Here is a 15,993-nt window from a genome sequence, read left to right on the forward strand (position 1 = left end):
AATTACTACAAACACGTTGTCTTGCCGCAATTGGCTCGACTCCAAAAAGCTAGGTGGCATAAACAGACTCGACTATGGCTTTCCGCCCTCTTCCCCGGGCACTAAACAGTGCTCTTTCGGGAGCACACCCGGTTACTAGGAGTTTTCTAGGCCAACGAGCAGGTTTGGCAACCGCAGTTCCCCCAGTGACGCAGGATGCGACATCGTCAAATGGACCTACTGCCATGGTTTTCATGAACATGGGAGGACCATCAACGACCGATGAAGTGGAAGCCTTCTTGAGCAGGTTATTTGTATGTTTTCGTGTGGGAAAGCTATATTGGGGCAATACAGCTGACTTCAATTTCTCTCACAAAGGCCGACGGTGATCTAATTCCTCTCGGACGACTTCAACCCTATCTCGGTCCGCTTATCTCAAAGAGAAGAACACCGAAGATCCAGAAACAATATGCAGAAATCGGAGGTGGATCGCCGATCCGGAAGTGGTCTGAATATCAATGCACGGAGATGTGCAAATTGCTAGACAAGATTAACCCCGAATCCGCCCCGCACAAGCCATATGTCGCATTCCGCTATGCCGATCCTTTGACCGAAGAGATGTACACCAAACTGCTTGACGATGGGTTTGGGAGAGGGAGAGGAGGACGTGCAGTCGCCTTTACACAATACCCGCAGTATTCCTGCTCGACCACTGGCAGTTCGCTTAACGAGTTGTGGAAGTGGCGGAATCGTTTGGAGGGCAAGCGTGCAAATGGCGATATGGACCCCACTGGCACGGTGCAATGGAGTGTCATCGACCGCTGGCCAACTCACCCCGGTTTGGTTGAAGCGTTTGCGAAGAACATTGAGGCTCAACTTGCGACTTACCCGGAGGAGAAGAGGAGTAGCGCGGTGTTGTTGTTCTCGGCGCATAGCTTGCCTATGAGCGTCGTAAACAGAGGTATGAATGAAATACCCGGCATTTTTATGGACGGCTGGCTAATGCAACCATAGGTGATCCTTACCCGGCAGAAGTTGCTGCCACTGTCCACGCGGTCATGCAGAGATTGAACTTCAGCAATCCCTACCGTCTGTGCTGGCAATCCCAGGTCGGACCGTCCGCCTGGCTTGGTGCCCAGACAAGCGATACTGTCCAGGAATACGTGAAGCGTGGGCACACTGACATCGTTCTCGTGCCCATTGCATTTACCAGTGACCACATTGAAACCCTCTACGAGCTGGATCTCGAGGTGATGGAAGACGCCGGCCACCTTCCGGGCGTCAAGCGAGCGGAGAGTATGAACGGCAACCCGGTCTTCATCGAGGCTCTTGCAGATATTGCGAAGACCCATCTACGGAAAGATGAGAAATGCTCCATGCAGATGACTCTGCGCTGCCAGGGTTGCCGCAGCGAGAGATGCTTAGAGCAGAAAAAATTCTTTGCAGGCGAACAGGGTGCTTCGCTTGTTTTGTGAACAATCTTTTATCTTCTGATATAATCATCTCTTTTGGGTTTTGGTGCATTTGATATATCGATACACCGCTCGTTTGGCGTTCTTTACTGGTTCATGATGCTTGAAAACGACATCCCTACACATATCACTTTCTTCTCTAACTGTATATTTTTCATAGCATACATATGATCTTCTGTCTTTGGCCCATCTTAACTGTCAAATAAAAAAATGGTTTTATCATCTTCATCACTTGCTATTGAAAAAGACCATGTACAGCACAAACTTAGACATATAAAATGGTAGCAATGCAAGAAACGATTTACACGGTATTCAATCAACCAGAGCAAACAATCAACCACTCTGTAGCTAAACATTCATCTCGGACTAGACAGTCATCAGTGTACTTCGGCTGAATTAAACGGAAGGAAGTACTGATTGAGGTACCTGATCAAACACTTGGCCATACATCTGCATCGCAGAGATGCTTTGGTTCTCGATTCCTTTGCCAAGATGGTCTTGCCTAGGTAGGGCATCGCTGATGACAATTGTACCGGGTTCTTGCCACTCTTTGACGAAAGTCATCCAGTGATATGACACAGGTGCATATCTGTACTATGATGCCATACCCCGCTCGTCTGCCGATATAATCCATTCCTTTAAAATACTTTCATCCAACAAACCAAGTTTTCAATCATTTGCAGTGGTATCTTCGCGGGCAGTTCGTCCTTTGAGACGTTTTCCAAGTGTTGCATGAGAGATATCAAAAGCACCCGCTGCAGCACGTATACTTTTAAATTGACCGTGTTTAAAAGCGTCAATTGCAAGTGAGATACGGCCCTCTTTTTTAAACGACTCTCTGCGCACCTTTGTGGCCATTTTGGTGGGCTAAAAGGCTCCGTGATGGTAGAGGAATGGAGGGTCGGAGAAAATGAATCCAGAAAGATATATATGTGAAAACTGCTATTTCAAACAACAATCATACCCTTTCAAAATTTTGTCTCAGGCTCCCATTTGAGATATAAATTATCTATATATTTAGAAGTAACGTGCATGATAAGCGGGTGAGACAGATAAGTGAGTGAGACACTTGACCGCACCACCATTAAATAAAACTAGTATATTCAACTCTAACACCAAAAAACCAATCGAAACTATTCAGAATCATTTTCCTCAGAGGTCCCTACATCTTCTTGACAGGTTTGGATGGAATGTCCTGGATTGCCGCATCTTCCACAGCGCCGTTCTTTCTTCTTAGTCCTCCTTGAGCGACCAGTATTTTGACATGTTTCCTCTTTAAGTTGTGCCTCTACATCAATTTGGGTCTGAATGTCTTGTCCTTCAGCTAGAGTTATACTTCCTCCTTGTTGAAGACGTATTTTCTTAGCTCTGCGACGTTTGCTAAGCATCTTGTTTTGCTCTCAAAGAATCCAATTCTCTGACTGCAGCAAAGCTATCTTATGCATGATTCCTTGCGCTCCTTTGGAAAATCGGTCAATAGTGTTATAAATAGACATTGGTGAGCTATTTTGATGTTGGGCAATTCGATTCTTTATATATTCTGACTGTGAGGTCGCCTCTGTTGGGTTGTTTGGTGTCCTAGAAACCCAAGGAGTAGGCATCTTGGGGACCCCCTCAATAGGTGTTGGCGTCTGTGGCTTCACATCTAGCCTAGAAATCACAGTCTCTGGGTCTAAAGGCACAAGTCCTGCCCCTCTAAAACCACCTTGAATGTTTTTTGCTGTCATTGAGCTCTGAAATGCAGCAAAAAATGCAGGCAAAAAATCTTCTTTGGTGATGTGTGTAACATGAGAGCGCATTAGGCTCTCAATTTGCCAACCATATGCTTTCTTCAGAGGGCCAAAGCAACCAAATTGAGAGGCTGAAGAATATGTGATGAATGAGGAGGCATACAAAGCGTGATAATGTCATTTTCCTTACAGAAAAGCTTGAAGTTTGTAGAGTGATGACTCTCATGCCCATCTAAGATAAGGAGACGATATTGACCTGTAGAATGAGGCTTAGTATATTTGTCGAAATGCTGAATCCATTCTAGGCCTCTCTCATTTGTCGTCCAGCCATTTTCAGATGTAGCAATCACCCAATCTTTTGGTAATGGGCTCTTATCATACTAGGTTGAGAGGTGATATTTACCCACAACAATGATGAATGGTGGGATCATCCATCCTTGTGAATTGATCCCCTGGATCACTGTGACCCATTCACGGCCTCCAGGCTGTGATAATTTTGCACTGGAACATTGGTCTGCATTGGTGACCACCATGCCTGTAGAGATAATGCCCATCATAAACCCTGTCTCATCGAAGTTGTAGATATCTGATTCCGCCACGCCATACTTTGCAATAGTATTTCATACAAGTGCAAACCATCCACAAATTAGCTCTGGATCATCGCATAGAGCTCTCTTATAGTCATATTTTCAGAAAAAGCGCATATTGAGTTGTGGTTGTCACTTTACAAAGTTTGAAGCCCAGCGCTTGCCAACACATGACGCACTGCATTCTCTGAGTAGTCGATTGGCCATATCTTCAACATGGCAAAGCCAAGGAGGGAATGCTCGTGCATCCAGGTCAAGGATATGTTGAACAATTACTGTCTCTTCTAAGGCAGTGAGTTTCCGCAATTTAGGCTTGATATCGCGCTGTGATGCCATTCCTTTGAGTTGCCGACTCAGAGTTGCATGACTGACTGATCAGATCTTTGCAGCAGCTCGGGCACTTAAATTTGGGTTGCTTCAGATAGCTTGGACAGCTAAGATTACTATTTTTGTTGGTGAGGGAAAACGCGGTTGAATGTTTGGTGATCGCGTCGCGGCGATTTGGTGTCTCACTCGCTTATCATGCACGTTATTGCAATGTTATGATGCAAGTTAAGATACTATCTGCCGAACTGTTTGGTGTCGCAGTCAGTCAAATATTCTACTGTGAACCCAAACGGTTCAGTATCTGCTCTAGAAAAAAATTACTATGCTGTAACTATTTCAGTCCAATATAAGACAGCAATCTCATTTCTAAGCTTCCATGTTCATTACCCTCCATTTCTTTCCGGTCCTAAGAATTCTTCAAGAAAATCTGCTTCCTAGATGGCTCCAGCACAGAAGCTTGATAGTTTTAGGATCCCCCTAGCATTTGTGAATTTTTCTTTTCTCAAGAATAGTTGCACTTTGTGATATGATAAATATAAAATAAAATTACTAGATTGTCTATGCGCGTTTTGAAGTTGGTGAAATCGCTAAGGAATAAAGCTTTAAATACTGACGCTCTTGGTTGAACGACGGTGCTATAGACCCCTGGTGCTCAAGTATATATTTCTCACAGGCTGATCTCCTGACACCACACATTCTCAAGTCTCCTAATTCCATTGTCGACCAGCAGTACCGGAACCTTCCAGCATATCGTAGGACAGAGTTTGTCTAGTTAGTTTGTGTGAATAAGTCATTCATATATTGGTCCATATCAGAAGTTTGGCGTGCCTCTTCCTCTTGTAGTGAATGATCAGGTGTGTATGGCTCTTTTCTCATCCACGCTGTCCATTTTTCAATCACTGCTATAGCCTCCGTAGGTGACACCTCAAACCATTCCTGATGTGTTTTTAAGCAGCTGTAACAATAAATAATAATTCGGCGATGTCTCAATTCCGCATGACACAATGCTTCAACACGGCGGGCTTTTGGAACGCGCGTTGCCTTATCAGCAGGTATTGGAAATAATGGTATTGGTTGCCGGTTGCAGTCAAAGAGCCACTCTTTGTGGCGCCGCTCGATGGGGTGAATAGTGTATCCAATTTTGACAAAACCTTTGTTTCCCTCAACTTCATAGGCATAAAGGTAGCCCTTTTTCAGATCATCATCATCCAATTTTCTTTTCATCTGTTTTCGTATCTCATTATATGAAGCCTTATGATCATCTGGCTGAATGCTTCTTTCCACAATGTCGAAAGGGGTCGTATCATATCGGTCTGGGCAATGCACAACCGGTCCTTTGATGGAATCGGTAAATGGAGACGGTGGCATTTTTCGATTCGATTTTTTTGTGGATAATATATCCTTTGGTTTAGTTGAAACATTTCGTGTCAGCGGAGAAGCTCGAGTGGAATCGTGTCTTTCAGAACCCTCTATGGCGTTGCTTTCCTTCAAATGCCCTGGAACCCAACAACCCATTTTACAGATGTCCTTAATCCTGTCTTTCCACGATGTCAACCTCTCTGATGAGGTCTGCTTTGTATGAAGATGACAAAACATATATGCCTCAAGAACCTGAAGAGCGCAGTCCAAACTGTCCTCGTTCAGGCAGACTTCGGCCTTGGAAATTTCTTTGATTGTTTCAGTACAATGCTGGACATTTAGCCCTCCAATCCTTTTCCTGCAGCGCTGTTTCTCCCGCGTAGTTCCTATACACTGAGGGGTAAGTCGACCAAAGGAAAGTTCAATTTTCCTTTTGACTGATGTGCTATGCGAGGCCAGGTCCGGTCCAGAAGGGAAGACAGCCGTCCATTGATCCAGCCGTATCTGCTTTGCGTACCCACGTCTGTGTTGAAAGCAATGCACAAGGTCGACCAGCTTCTCCAAGTTCGCTTGTAGCTGGGGGGATGACTGATTGAACGCAGTCATTGATTGGATGTGGATATCAATATCGTCTCTGCGATTTTCTGCTATGGGCCGTTTGCATGGCCTTTCATCCAAAGTAAGACCCCCACACCTCCATCCGTCAACGCCAAAGGAAACCTTCAAGGCTGATGCTTCAACCTGAACTGTTTTATTTCTCGAATTCGTGCCCGCCAATGAGGCAGCCGCCGACGAGCCTTCTTTGCCAAAATCCTTCACAGCTACAAGAAGATCGCTCTTAGTTCTAAGCGGCGAGTTTGGAGGGCTTGGATAAGCAGTTGGAGTCGTGGTTTCTCGGTCATCAGGAATACCGATGGTATCTGACGGTAAAGTATGTGATGTTTCTCTGTTCGAATTCATGACCAGAAAAAAGATGTAGTGATGCAGTTTATGCGAAGTGAGCCAAAGCCTCTCAGTAATGGTTTAATTCTTTTGAGGCTGCAAGCCGGACGCCTGTGGTGTGGAGAGACAAAATAGGTGCTGCAACTTGAAATTTTAAGGCAGTGGTGATCCTGAAATGAGGCAGTGTAATATAGGGACGTCCAGCCGTCTATCGAGGATGAATTATACCGTAATCAAGCTGGGGAAGATGAAACACACAACGCAAGAAGGGTGTTCTTATCTCCTTAAGGGCAGAGCTGGCTGAATGGGGCAGATTGTGAGGGGATGACGTGGGGTTTGGCATCAAGGTGCGGGGATGTTTGTTAGGGAAACAAAAAAACAAGCCTTTGGGGTGACACTGCTTTCGCATCTGAGTGTCCCCCCGGGCCAAACCATTCTTGAAGCTAGAAAGCCGACTGGAGATACTAAATCAGCGACTTGACAGGCATACCGACCTGGTCAATATGGCTAATGCGCCATCACCGGCTTCATTAGCCGAGGCGGTCATATTGATCAGCTCGCCTCCTTGTCAGGACTGCATCGTATTCAAGGACAAAGTTAGACCTAGACATGGGTATCCATTTGGGTACAGGTCTCGTACCCATACCCAAGTTCTGTTTACCCATACCCAAGGGTACGTTTATACCCAAGTCTACACAATTTTCCTGCATAAAAATCCTTAGTCACTAGCGTGTATTTTTCTCTGTTCCTATCCCGTCACAGCATCAACGATTATCATACAATCCAATAATCTATCTCTCTTCCTCACCTACCATCTAGAATATTACAAAAAGAAAGCTACAAATAATAACCTACAGCGTAAATTAGCCGTATTTTAATTTCAAAGTATTTCCGGTCAGTGGAAGTCGGTCGATTTAGAAAGTGGTCTTTTCGCTGTGTATTCAGTTAGAATATATATTTTCTACTCTATGGATAACATAGTACTACCATATTTCGATTAACGCTTGATATATGCGTGACTTATCTTAAAAAAGCCGAGAAAATTCTGTCAGTGTCTAGGATCATAGTAGTAGTAGTTATATAATGTGTAAATACTCTGCCAGATACGATTTTTACATGTTATATCTTATACAAAACTAGTATATACAGCGCTCGAACGGGTTGAATATTTTTTTTTTTAAAAAAATACTCAGAAATTGCTCCCCCTCGGAGCGTTAACCGCAGCTCACAGAGAGTACCTACTCGGTGGCACATTGGACCGGAGTAGTGGAGCATGAGGGGCTGTCCAGCGCAGACCCCGCCCGCCTTGAACCCAGCCCTATTCTACGGAACACGATCGCCGCGCAGCCAGGGTAATTAATGTTTGAGATGGTTCTCGGTCGTCCCAGGACACATGTCGAGCAGGAGAGGCATGGTCAAGGTTTATAACAATACGGCCTACGCGCTGGAAAGTATGGGAGTGATTATTGCCTTTGTTTTGGTACGGCCGCTTTCATTGATTCGGGCGACTGCAAGGACGATGCCACCCTAGGTAGCATGGGCTTGCTTTTCGTTCCGCTCAAGATCTAACATACAACGTGCGACATCCAAAACAGTCTCTTCAAGACTTCGGAACTCCACTCCTAAAAATTGTTTCACTTTGGAATTATCGATGGAATATGCCCCTGCCGGTAAGGAGCGTGTCCCTGGTTTCCCAAGCGGCGTGCGTTCACTCAGTTCAGGGAAGTGTGATCGGAGAATATCGCAAACATCCTGGAAGTCAAATTGCCTGGCGCACACCACAAACCGTTGGTTGCCGGCCTCTGGGACAGTCATGGCTCTGAATTGGGCATCTGCAAGATCCTACAGAATGTTGGTTAGATCAAAACCAGTGTCAAGCTGGGCGACTTACTCGGACGTCGACATAAGTGTGTACCGGCATGTACGGCACGGGAGCATCCTTGGTCGAGTTGAAGCAAAGTTTCCACAACCGAGAATTAGATTCGTTCAGGTCCCGGATGCTTGTGATGGAGTGCCGCAAAGGACCAAAAGTCGCCGGCGGAGATAATGTGACCAAGTCAAACGCTGGCTGTTCTTCCTTCATAAACTTCCATGCTGCGTAGAGAACACCGTCTTAGTACTGCCTCTGCTAACAGCAAGCAGAACAATCGACGTACCTTCTCGTTCGGCAAAAAGCTTACTGGCCCTGTATGCTTTCGACGGATCCCCGTGCACTGCCTCTTCCCATGTAACTGGATTCCAGTCCGCTTCTGTATAAAGCCTTGCTGGGTCCGAGACAAGGTTGTCGTAGTCAATCACGCTGGCGCAGCTACCGGTCCAAATGACTCTTCTCACGCTCGGGGCATTGTCTTTCACGGCTTCGAGCAGGTTCAACGTCCCCTTGATCGCCGGCTCGAGGAACTGAAGATTGCTCCCCACGTTCGTGTACGTGAACGGGGATGCCGTATGATAGATGGTGTCAAAAGAGGGGGTGCCCTGTACCGCCATGTGGTATGCTCCGGGTGCGACGATATCGGGGACGATTGTGATAGATATCTGAGATTGCTGCGCGGCGAAGTCCCTCAAAATCTTGTCGCCTTTTTCTTGTGTTCTAACAGCGCAGCAGACAGTGCAGCCATGGCCAAGAAGCTGGGTTAGGATGTGAGATCCAATGAAGCCGTTGCCCCCGGTGAGGAGGACGCGACGGGCCATTGTCAGTGTTGAATCCAATGCGAAGCGAATCGATGTTTAAGATCATTAATAACCGACTCGTTCCTCTGGCTGAGCTGGCTGACAGCTATACTTAATCTTCTTTAGCGTGGACTCGAAGTCCACCCCGACAGTCCCGTGATGCTGTAACACACATTCCAACATGAACAGATGTCAACCTATATAAAAGACGAAACGTACTGTGGGACTACATCACAGCGACCATAAAGACCATCTAGGAAAATTGTACCCTCAAGAAAGCGAGACCGAGTTATCTCCTAACTCCGGCTGCTTGTCTAGCCCTTCCCATCATGATAATCTCAGAAAACAAATGAGGCTGGGCTTCATATACCCTGTAGGACAAGGATAGCATACAACAAGCGCCGGACATTGCACGGTCTTAAGTCAGTATAAAGGATTCTACTCCACCAGTGGGGTAATCCACTGATCGACTCGGCGGAGAAGGTTGGCTTGATTGACACTTCAAGATCCTTCTGAGGCAAGGGGCGTCTTGTAGCATGCTTCATTTGGAATGAAGTGCGTTCTTTTGGCGGAGGTAGCTTCTTATCTCCCCTTATCTCCTAGCTCCGGGGCTTCAAAGGATGTTGATTGGTAGGCTTTGTAATTGAAGTAGGTAGTCTAGCCTAGCACAAAATCAAAACGAATAGAGTTTCATTCCGTGATTCGGTCAGCATCTATCCACAAAACCTTAGGAATCAAGATGGTAGACACCGAAGATATTGACCATGCTTCGGAGCAGCGGTCGTTTCATGAGAAAAATTCCTCGGAAGTCCAGAATACGAACGGAGCAGAGCAGTCAGTCTCAAATGGCGATGACGGCGAGTACCCCACAGGCTTACGATTGATCTTTGTGGTGGCTGCTTTGATCCTGGCAATATTTCTAACTTCATTGTTTGTGAGTTCCTCAAGTTCTTGAGAAACCCATCAAGGTTGAGAAGTTCTAATAAGCACCTTCACCCTTAATAGACAATTATTGCCACGGCTATTCCGCGGATCACCGACGACTTCCATAGTCTTGGAGATATGGCTTGGTATAGCTCGGCCTTCTTTCTGGTTACTGCTAGCTTTCAAACAGCCTGTAAGTTCCATGTCCTTTCTGTTCTCAACCCCGGCTAATAGGAATGGATAGCGGGCAAGGCGTATGGCTTCTTTAGCCTGAAATACGTTCCTGCTAGCCATCTTTCTTTTCGAAGTTGGGAGTTTGATATGCGACGTCGCCCCTACTCCATTTCGAGACGCTTCGCTTGTAGCTATTCCAAAGCCAGGGAAGAGGGACCGAAGCTCCCCGGGCCTACAGGCTCATTGCTCTCCTGTCAGTTCTGGGGAAGGGACTTGAGCGTCTGATAGCCCGCAGGATGACATTGATTGCTATCAAACATAAAGTCCTCCATCCTCAACAATTTGGAACTCTCCCACTGCGCTCTGCAACAGACCTAGCCACAGCTTTGATCATGATGTTGAGGAATCATGGTCACGAGGTCTGAAGGCCTCCATGCTCACATTGGATGTGCAAGGCGCCTTTGATGCTGTCCTACCAGGACGATTGATTAGACGGCTCCAGGACCAAGGATGGCCCGTAAATGTGGTCCACTGGGTAGCTAGTTTCACCCGAGGTCGAACAGCCAGCCTCTGTCTAGGGAACCATATGAGCCAGACATTCCAGGTTCCGGCAGGACTCCCACAGGGCTCCCCAATCTCCCTGATCCTCTTCATGTTATTCATCGAGCCCATTTTTGAAACAGGGCTCAGTTCGCTCCCGGCGCGGCCGCTTTGGATATGCTGATGACATATGCCAACTTGTGGCCTCCCCTTCCTTGGAGGAAAACTGCACTGTGCTTCAGCACTGCACTGAGGAGCTTAGACAATGGGGAGCTAGAGAAGGCCTCACATTTGACTTCAGTAAAACTGAACTGCAGCACTTCACACGTGGAACCAACCATTCCAACCCCACATGCTCTATTCACACCTCTCAAGGCTCACACACAGTCAGTCACACCTCCCCTCCTGGCAGTGCAACGCGGTGGCTAGGCATCTGGTTTGATCGGAGGCTGAGCTTTAGCAAACACTGCAGAATCTTGGCTGCAAAAGCCAAGCAGACAGCTGCTGGTGTCAGATCATTAGCCAACACAGTCAGAGGGACCAGGGCACACCTACTGCGGCAAGCTACAATTGCCTGTCTTATCTCAGTGATTTGCTATGGGGCTGAGGCCTGGTGGCTGGGGCGAAACAGGCCCAGGCCCAGGAATCAGGGCTCTGTATCAAATCAAGTTGACTCATCCCTTTCCTGCCTTGACCGGGTACTCAGAGATGCTCTCTGAGGTACTCTCCCAGTATACCGTACCACCCCTACTCCAGCCCTCCATCGAGAAACTGCCATTCCCCCGATGGAGATCATCCTTGACCAGAAACGCGCTTCTGTTAGACTGCGTGTCGCCAGACTGGACAACCGCCATCCAGTTCACAGGCGCCTTTTCCAAATGCGATCCTTTCCTGTGAACACACGCCTAATCCATAATCACTTGCCATGGCTACAGGCAGTAGAACAGACTGACCCTCTGTTGTATCCCCCCTGGCAGGCGGAGAACTCCAAAATTATCCAAAATATATGCCCCACTCGAGACAGGGCAGGTGTGATCTTTCAGCAGTGGGCTGATACATGCCCCCACTCTCCATGTTCCTCTTCACTGACGGCAGCCGCTTGAGCAAATCAGGTGCCGTAGCTGGGGCTGGATGGTATGGATACTGGGGTGCATGGAAGCAGGAGACTGTCCGCGGCCATCTCTGCCTCCCCAAACATGAAGTGTTTGATGCAGAGGCCACTACAGCTACTGAGGGGCTGAAAGCTGCCCTCAATAGTGTCCAGGCCCCTACACACAGAACTTATACATCCTCCTTGATAACCAGGAGGTAACACGACAGCTAATGGGCTCCCCCAGAGGCTTCAGCCAGAGCACCGTCCTGGCCTTCCAAGAAATCATGAATGCCTGGCCCAATCGGCCCCTCAGATGTGAGACTATCCCTCCTGGACAAGTGCATGTCCGCCGAATCCCTGGGCACGCTGGTATCACAGGAAATGAACAGGCCGATGAACAAGCAAAGAAAGGAGCTAGACCTATCCCACAGACCAACACCCCTCCGGCAAGATATGCCTGGGCTCGCCGGACGTTGAAAGAGGAATTCTGGCGGCGATTTCAAGCATTCTGGGCTGAGAATGCATCACAGCGGTATCAGGACCTCTCCATTGGCCTAGATAAACGACCCTCGAACTATCCCTCCCCAGAGCCAGCCTCAGTCGACTCCTCGCTGCCCGGTCAGGTCATGGAGACTTCGCCCAGTATCATGAGCGCTTTGGACATGAAGACGCAAAATTGGAGTGCTCATGTGGGCGCCCAAAGACCGCCCACCACTTCTACTACTGCCGGAAGGGCCACAAGGCCTTCCCACAGCCATGGTGAAGCCGACAGGTGGATGAAATCCTGCGCTCCAAGTCAGGAACCAGAGATCTCCATGAATGGTTGCAGAGGTCTCACTTTTACAGCACAATATGCCCAGCACACTAACCTCAACCCCCGACATGAAAATCTCTTCGTCTCCCTTTTCACCCCTTTCTCTCCCCTTCTCCCCCTGAATGCATATAGCCGTTCTACAGCCCAAGAGTTTTCGGCAAGCACCTGCGAGGGAGTCTTTGCCAGCGTGTACGATAGAATTAGCTTAGCTACCAGATAGGCGGTTTACGCTCCGCCCGTCGTATGTTCCGTTTCGGGACCCCGCGGCACGTGGCCTGTTTTGACACACACGACCGTCTTTTCCGACGTAAAATAGCAACTTACTTACTTACTTACTAGAGTAGAGTAAGCTCTGGAGACACGAACAGGAGACAGGGGTGTTTCTGACAAACTGCTTGACCCTTCATCTGCCAGAAAAGGTTAACGAGGGCACATTCTTGGTTATCGGAATGGGCTATCATGATGGATACAAAGTCTCCGATATCTTAGGTCTTGGTGGTTTTGAAGACTCAGGAATGGGAAACAGAGGGGGGGAATGGCTGATGCAAGCCTTTGAATAATGACCACTCACTTTTAGGAGCTATCAAGACTCTTTTCTCTCGAATTTAATATTTGCCCTCATTACATAGCACTTATAACCAGCCATAACGTCTTTCTGTACTTCTCCATCATCTGGGCCATATGCAACGACAAGCTTGTCTTTGTTGTCAGTGATATTGCATGAACGCCCTTTGAACGTCATCAACATGTCCTCCTTTATCTCGAAACATTTAGCTGATATCCTCTCGGATTCCCCGCCAAGTGCCCTTTTCCCAACATCAGACATTGCTTATTCGGTGATAACAGCCGAGTGGCAGTCTATTGGCGGATTATATCAACGGAGGTAAATTGTGACTATCTTGAATATATCTAACTCAATAATGCGAATATCCTGGACTGTCAGTTGTCAGTATTTGCACTTGTACCAGTTTCAAGCGAGAGACATTTGACGCGCTGATATTGAGAATAACCTACCAACCGATTTGAATATTTTCTTGGTATCACGGCAACGTGATGTTTAAAACGGTGGATTTCGGTGTTGCTTTGACTGAGATGCAAAGGGCGATGGTGCTCAGATTTTGCGGACTTAATGACATTGCTAACCGTTGATGCCCAAGGCGTTGCTGGTCGGTCTGACCGCTGTGCACGCGTCATTCTGGCAATTAACTAGTGGACCTACAGCACATTTGTCAGGAAAGACAAATTGAGTTTTCCCATTGTATACAAGTACACAATTTATCTTGACTGAAAATGCTCTACAAGTAGTTGGTATGTTAGAAAATGCCCACTACTCTGAAAATTATGAAGTTGCTAAAGTCGTTTAATGGGTCGATCTTTTTCTCTGTCTTGTCATATCTGGCTTTTCAGCTGTTCTAATCACCCACAATAGCTGGATTTTTCAGCCAGCCTCCGTCTCGGCGTGGACATATCACAGCTGAATCGGGCTTGGCCAATGGTCCCCGAATTTTTCTCAAAATAAAAACAATTCGTGCAGCTTCGAGCTGAACCCACACCGCAATATGCAATAGTGGACGAACTTTAATGTGATCCCCAATATAATACAAGGTGAATGCTTGTAGGGTGGTAGCTGGGGTATCAAGTGCAACCTGGAAGGGGGTATAAGAAGGAGGCTTATCCTTCACCTCTTGATCGCCCTTGACTAAGTTTCATCGGAATTCAATACAAATCCGATTGTTTGTGTATTTCTGCATAGCATTGGACGAACACACTTTTATATCCCCATAAACCCTCTATTGACGTTGACACATACCCAATATGCCGATCCTTTACTTTCCTCCAGCAAGGAAGCGACTTTTCGAATCAACATACTGTCCGCCCGATTGTATGATCCCAACTGGCGACACTCAGGCTTACAAGCTTGCTCCACAAAAGTTTCGCTGGGTCTACAACAAGCTCACGGTCGCCGAGCTACAAGGCCTTAAATGTGGGCCACATGCAATTGCGCCAGATGAACAATATCCAATTTTCAGTAAGCCCTTGTTGAACCTCTGGGGCTTGGGGACAGCTGCACGAGTGATTGAAACACCAGAGGAGTACTGGCAGACCATTATGCCAGGGCACATGTGGTGTACTTTACTGTCCGGAAAACATTATAGCACGGATATCGCCGTCGCTGCAGGGAAACCCGTCTGGTTCAGCCACTCAATAGGCGTGCCGGGTCCACGGCAAACATTTGACTACTGGGAGGTCAACGTCGCAGTAGAGGATTATGTACAGGCGAATCTTGCTGCCTTTGTTGAGGCTCACCTGAGTGAATATACCGGGATGTTAAACGTGGAATCAATTGGGGGGAAGATTATCGAGATCCATTTGCGGTTCACCTCCCAATGGCCGGATCTATACGGGCCCTGGTTCCTGCCTTCCTTGGTGGGCCTATACTGCAACAAAGGTTGGACAGGTCCTGAGACACAAGGACAAACGGGCTACAGTGTCGCACTATTCGATGATGAAAAATATGCACCTGTTGGCACTACCATCTCATCGGAGACTCTACAGGAAATGGAAAAGGCTTTTGATGTCAGCAGTATAGTGGTGGATTATGATCCTGCGGTTCCCCTGGAATCGTGGCCCAGGCCTGCAGGCGGTTTCAGGTTAGCAGCCATCAATGGGTTTGACTTGGAGAAATGCATGGTCGCAAGACAAATATTCCAAAAGTATCTGCACGATATGTATAACAACCAGGAGACTGTGGATGTCAAAACATGGATGAAGGATGGTACTCAGGTTTTACACGAGTATGTTCCCGAGTCTACGGCTGCTTTATCTTGAAACTGGCCACTAACTGTCTATAGGCAGAAAGTAGTTGCGTTCGACACGCTAAAAGCTAACGCCACACACTAGCCTGCTGATGAGGATCTATCGGACAAATAGTCAGCCCGATTACCGAGGCCAGGGGATCTTTATATAGGTCGGTGTTTACACGTATTTAGATAGTCAAGCACTCAAGCACTTGTTCTACGTGTGGTTACCATAGACTTCAATATCACTCCTTTCGGCGCATATTGAACTCTCCATCTTCTGTACGCCATATAGCCTCGTGCAGTCGGATTATCGGCTCCCGATTCCCCGAACCTGAGCTACCCGCTTCACCTGCCAAGGCCAGTCAGGCGTGTGGAATTTGGCCCGTGCACGCAAGCGCCACACGTAACTCAGGTTATAACTCAGGTTACAGGTGAGGTTGTAGGTCGGAGCGCCCCGCGCTAGCGCTCGGAGAGCCCCGGAACGCCCTTACCGAGTCCCGCTAAATCACATGATCCACAACACTGAGCGTGCCCCAAAATTACACCTTCTTTCTTATGTTGAAATCCTTCATCTGCCTAGT

General features: G+C 47.4%; 3 protein-coding genes across 3 annotated transcripts; 2 read left to right on the forward strand and 1 right to left on the reverse strand.

The window, feature by feature from the left end:
• Positions 1–74: 74 nt before the first annotated feature.
• HEM15 (ferrochelatase HEM15) lies at positions 75–1,454 on the forward strand (the record flags this gene model as incomplete). Its single annotated transcript, XM_043275393.1, has 3 exons — positions 75–293; positions 358–940; positions 994–1,454. The coding sequence occupies 3 exons, from the start codon at positions 75–77 to the stop codon at positions 1,452–1,454; spliced, it is 1,263 nt and encodes a 420-aa protein (XP_043134387.1).
• A 6,469-nt stretch (positions 1,455–7,923) lies between these two features.
• On the reverse strand, positions 7,924–9,087 carry GRE2_2 (SDR family oxidoreductase; the record flags this gene model as incomplete). Its single annotated transcript, XM_043275394.1, has 3 exons — positions 7,924–8,238; positions 8,288–8,490; positions 8,553–9,087. The coding sequence occupies 3 exons, from the start codon at positions 9,085–9,087 to the stop codon at positions 7,924–7,926; spliced, it is 1,053 nt and encodes a 350-aa protein (XP_043134388.1).
• A 5,339-nt stretch (positions 9,088–14,426) lies between these two features.
• ACHE_21325S (uncharacterized protein) lies at positions 14,427–15,512 on the forward strand (the record flags this gene model as incomplete). The annotated part of the gene is made up of 2 exons (XM_043275395.1): positions 14,427–15,406; positions 15,464–15,512. The coding sequence occupies 2 exons, from the start codon at positions 14,427–14,429 to the stop codon at positions 15,510–15,512; spliced, it is 1,029 nt and encodes a 342-aa protein (XP_043134389.1).
• Positions 15,513–15,993: the final 481 nt, after the last annotated feature.

The sequence above is a fragment of the Aspergillus chevalieri genome, chromosome 2, assembly GCF_016861735.1.
Source record: "Aspergillus chevalieri M1 DNA, chromosome 2, nearly complete sequence".
In the NCBI taxonomy this organism is placed as follows: domain Eukaryota; kingdom Fungi; phylum Ascomycota; class Eurotiomycetes; order Eurotiales; family Aspergillaceae; genus Aspergillus; species Aspergillus chevalieri.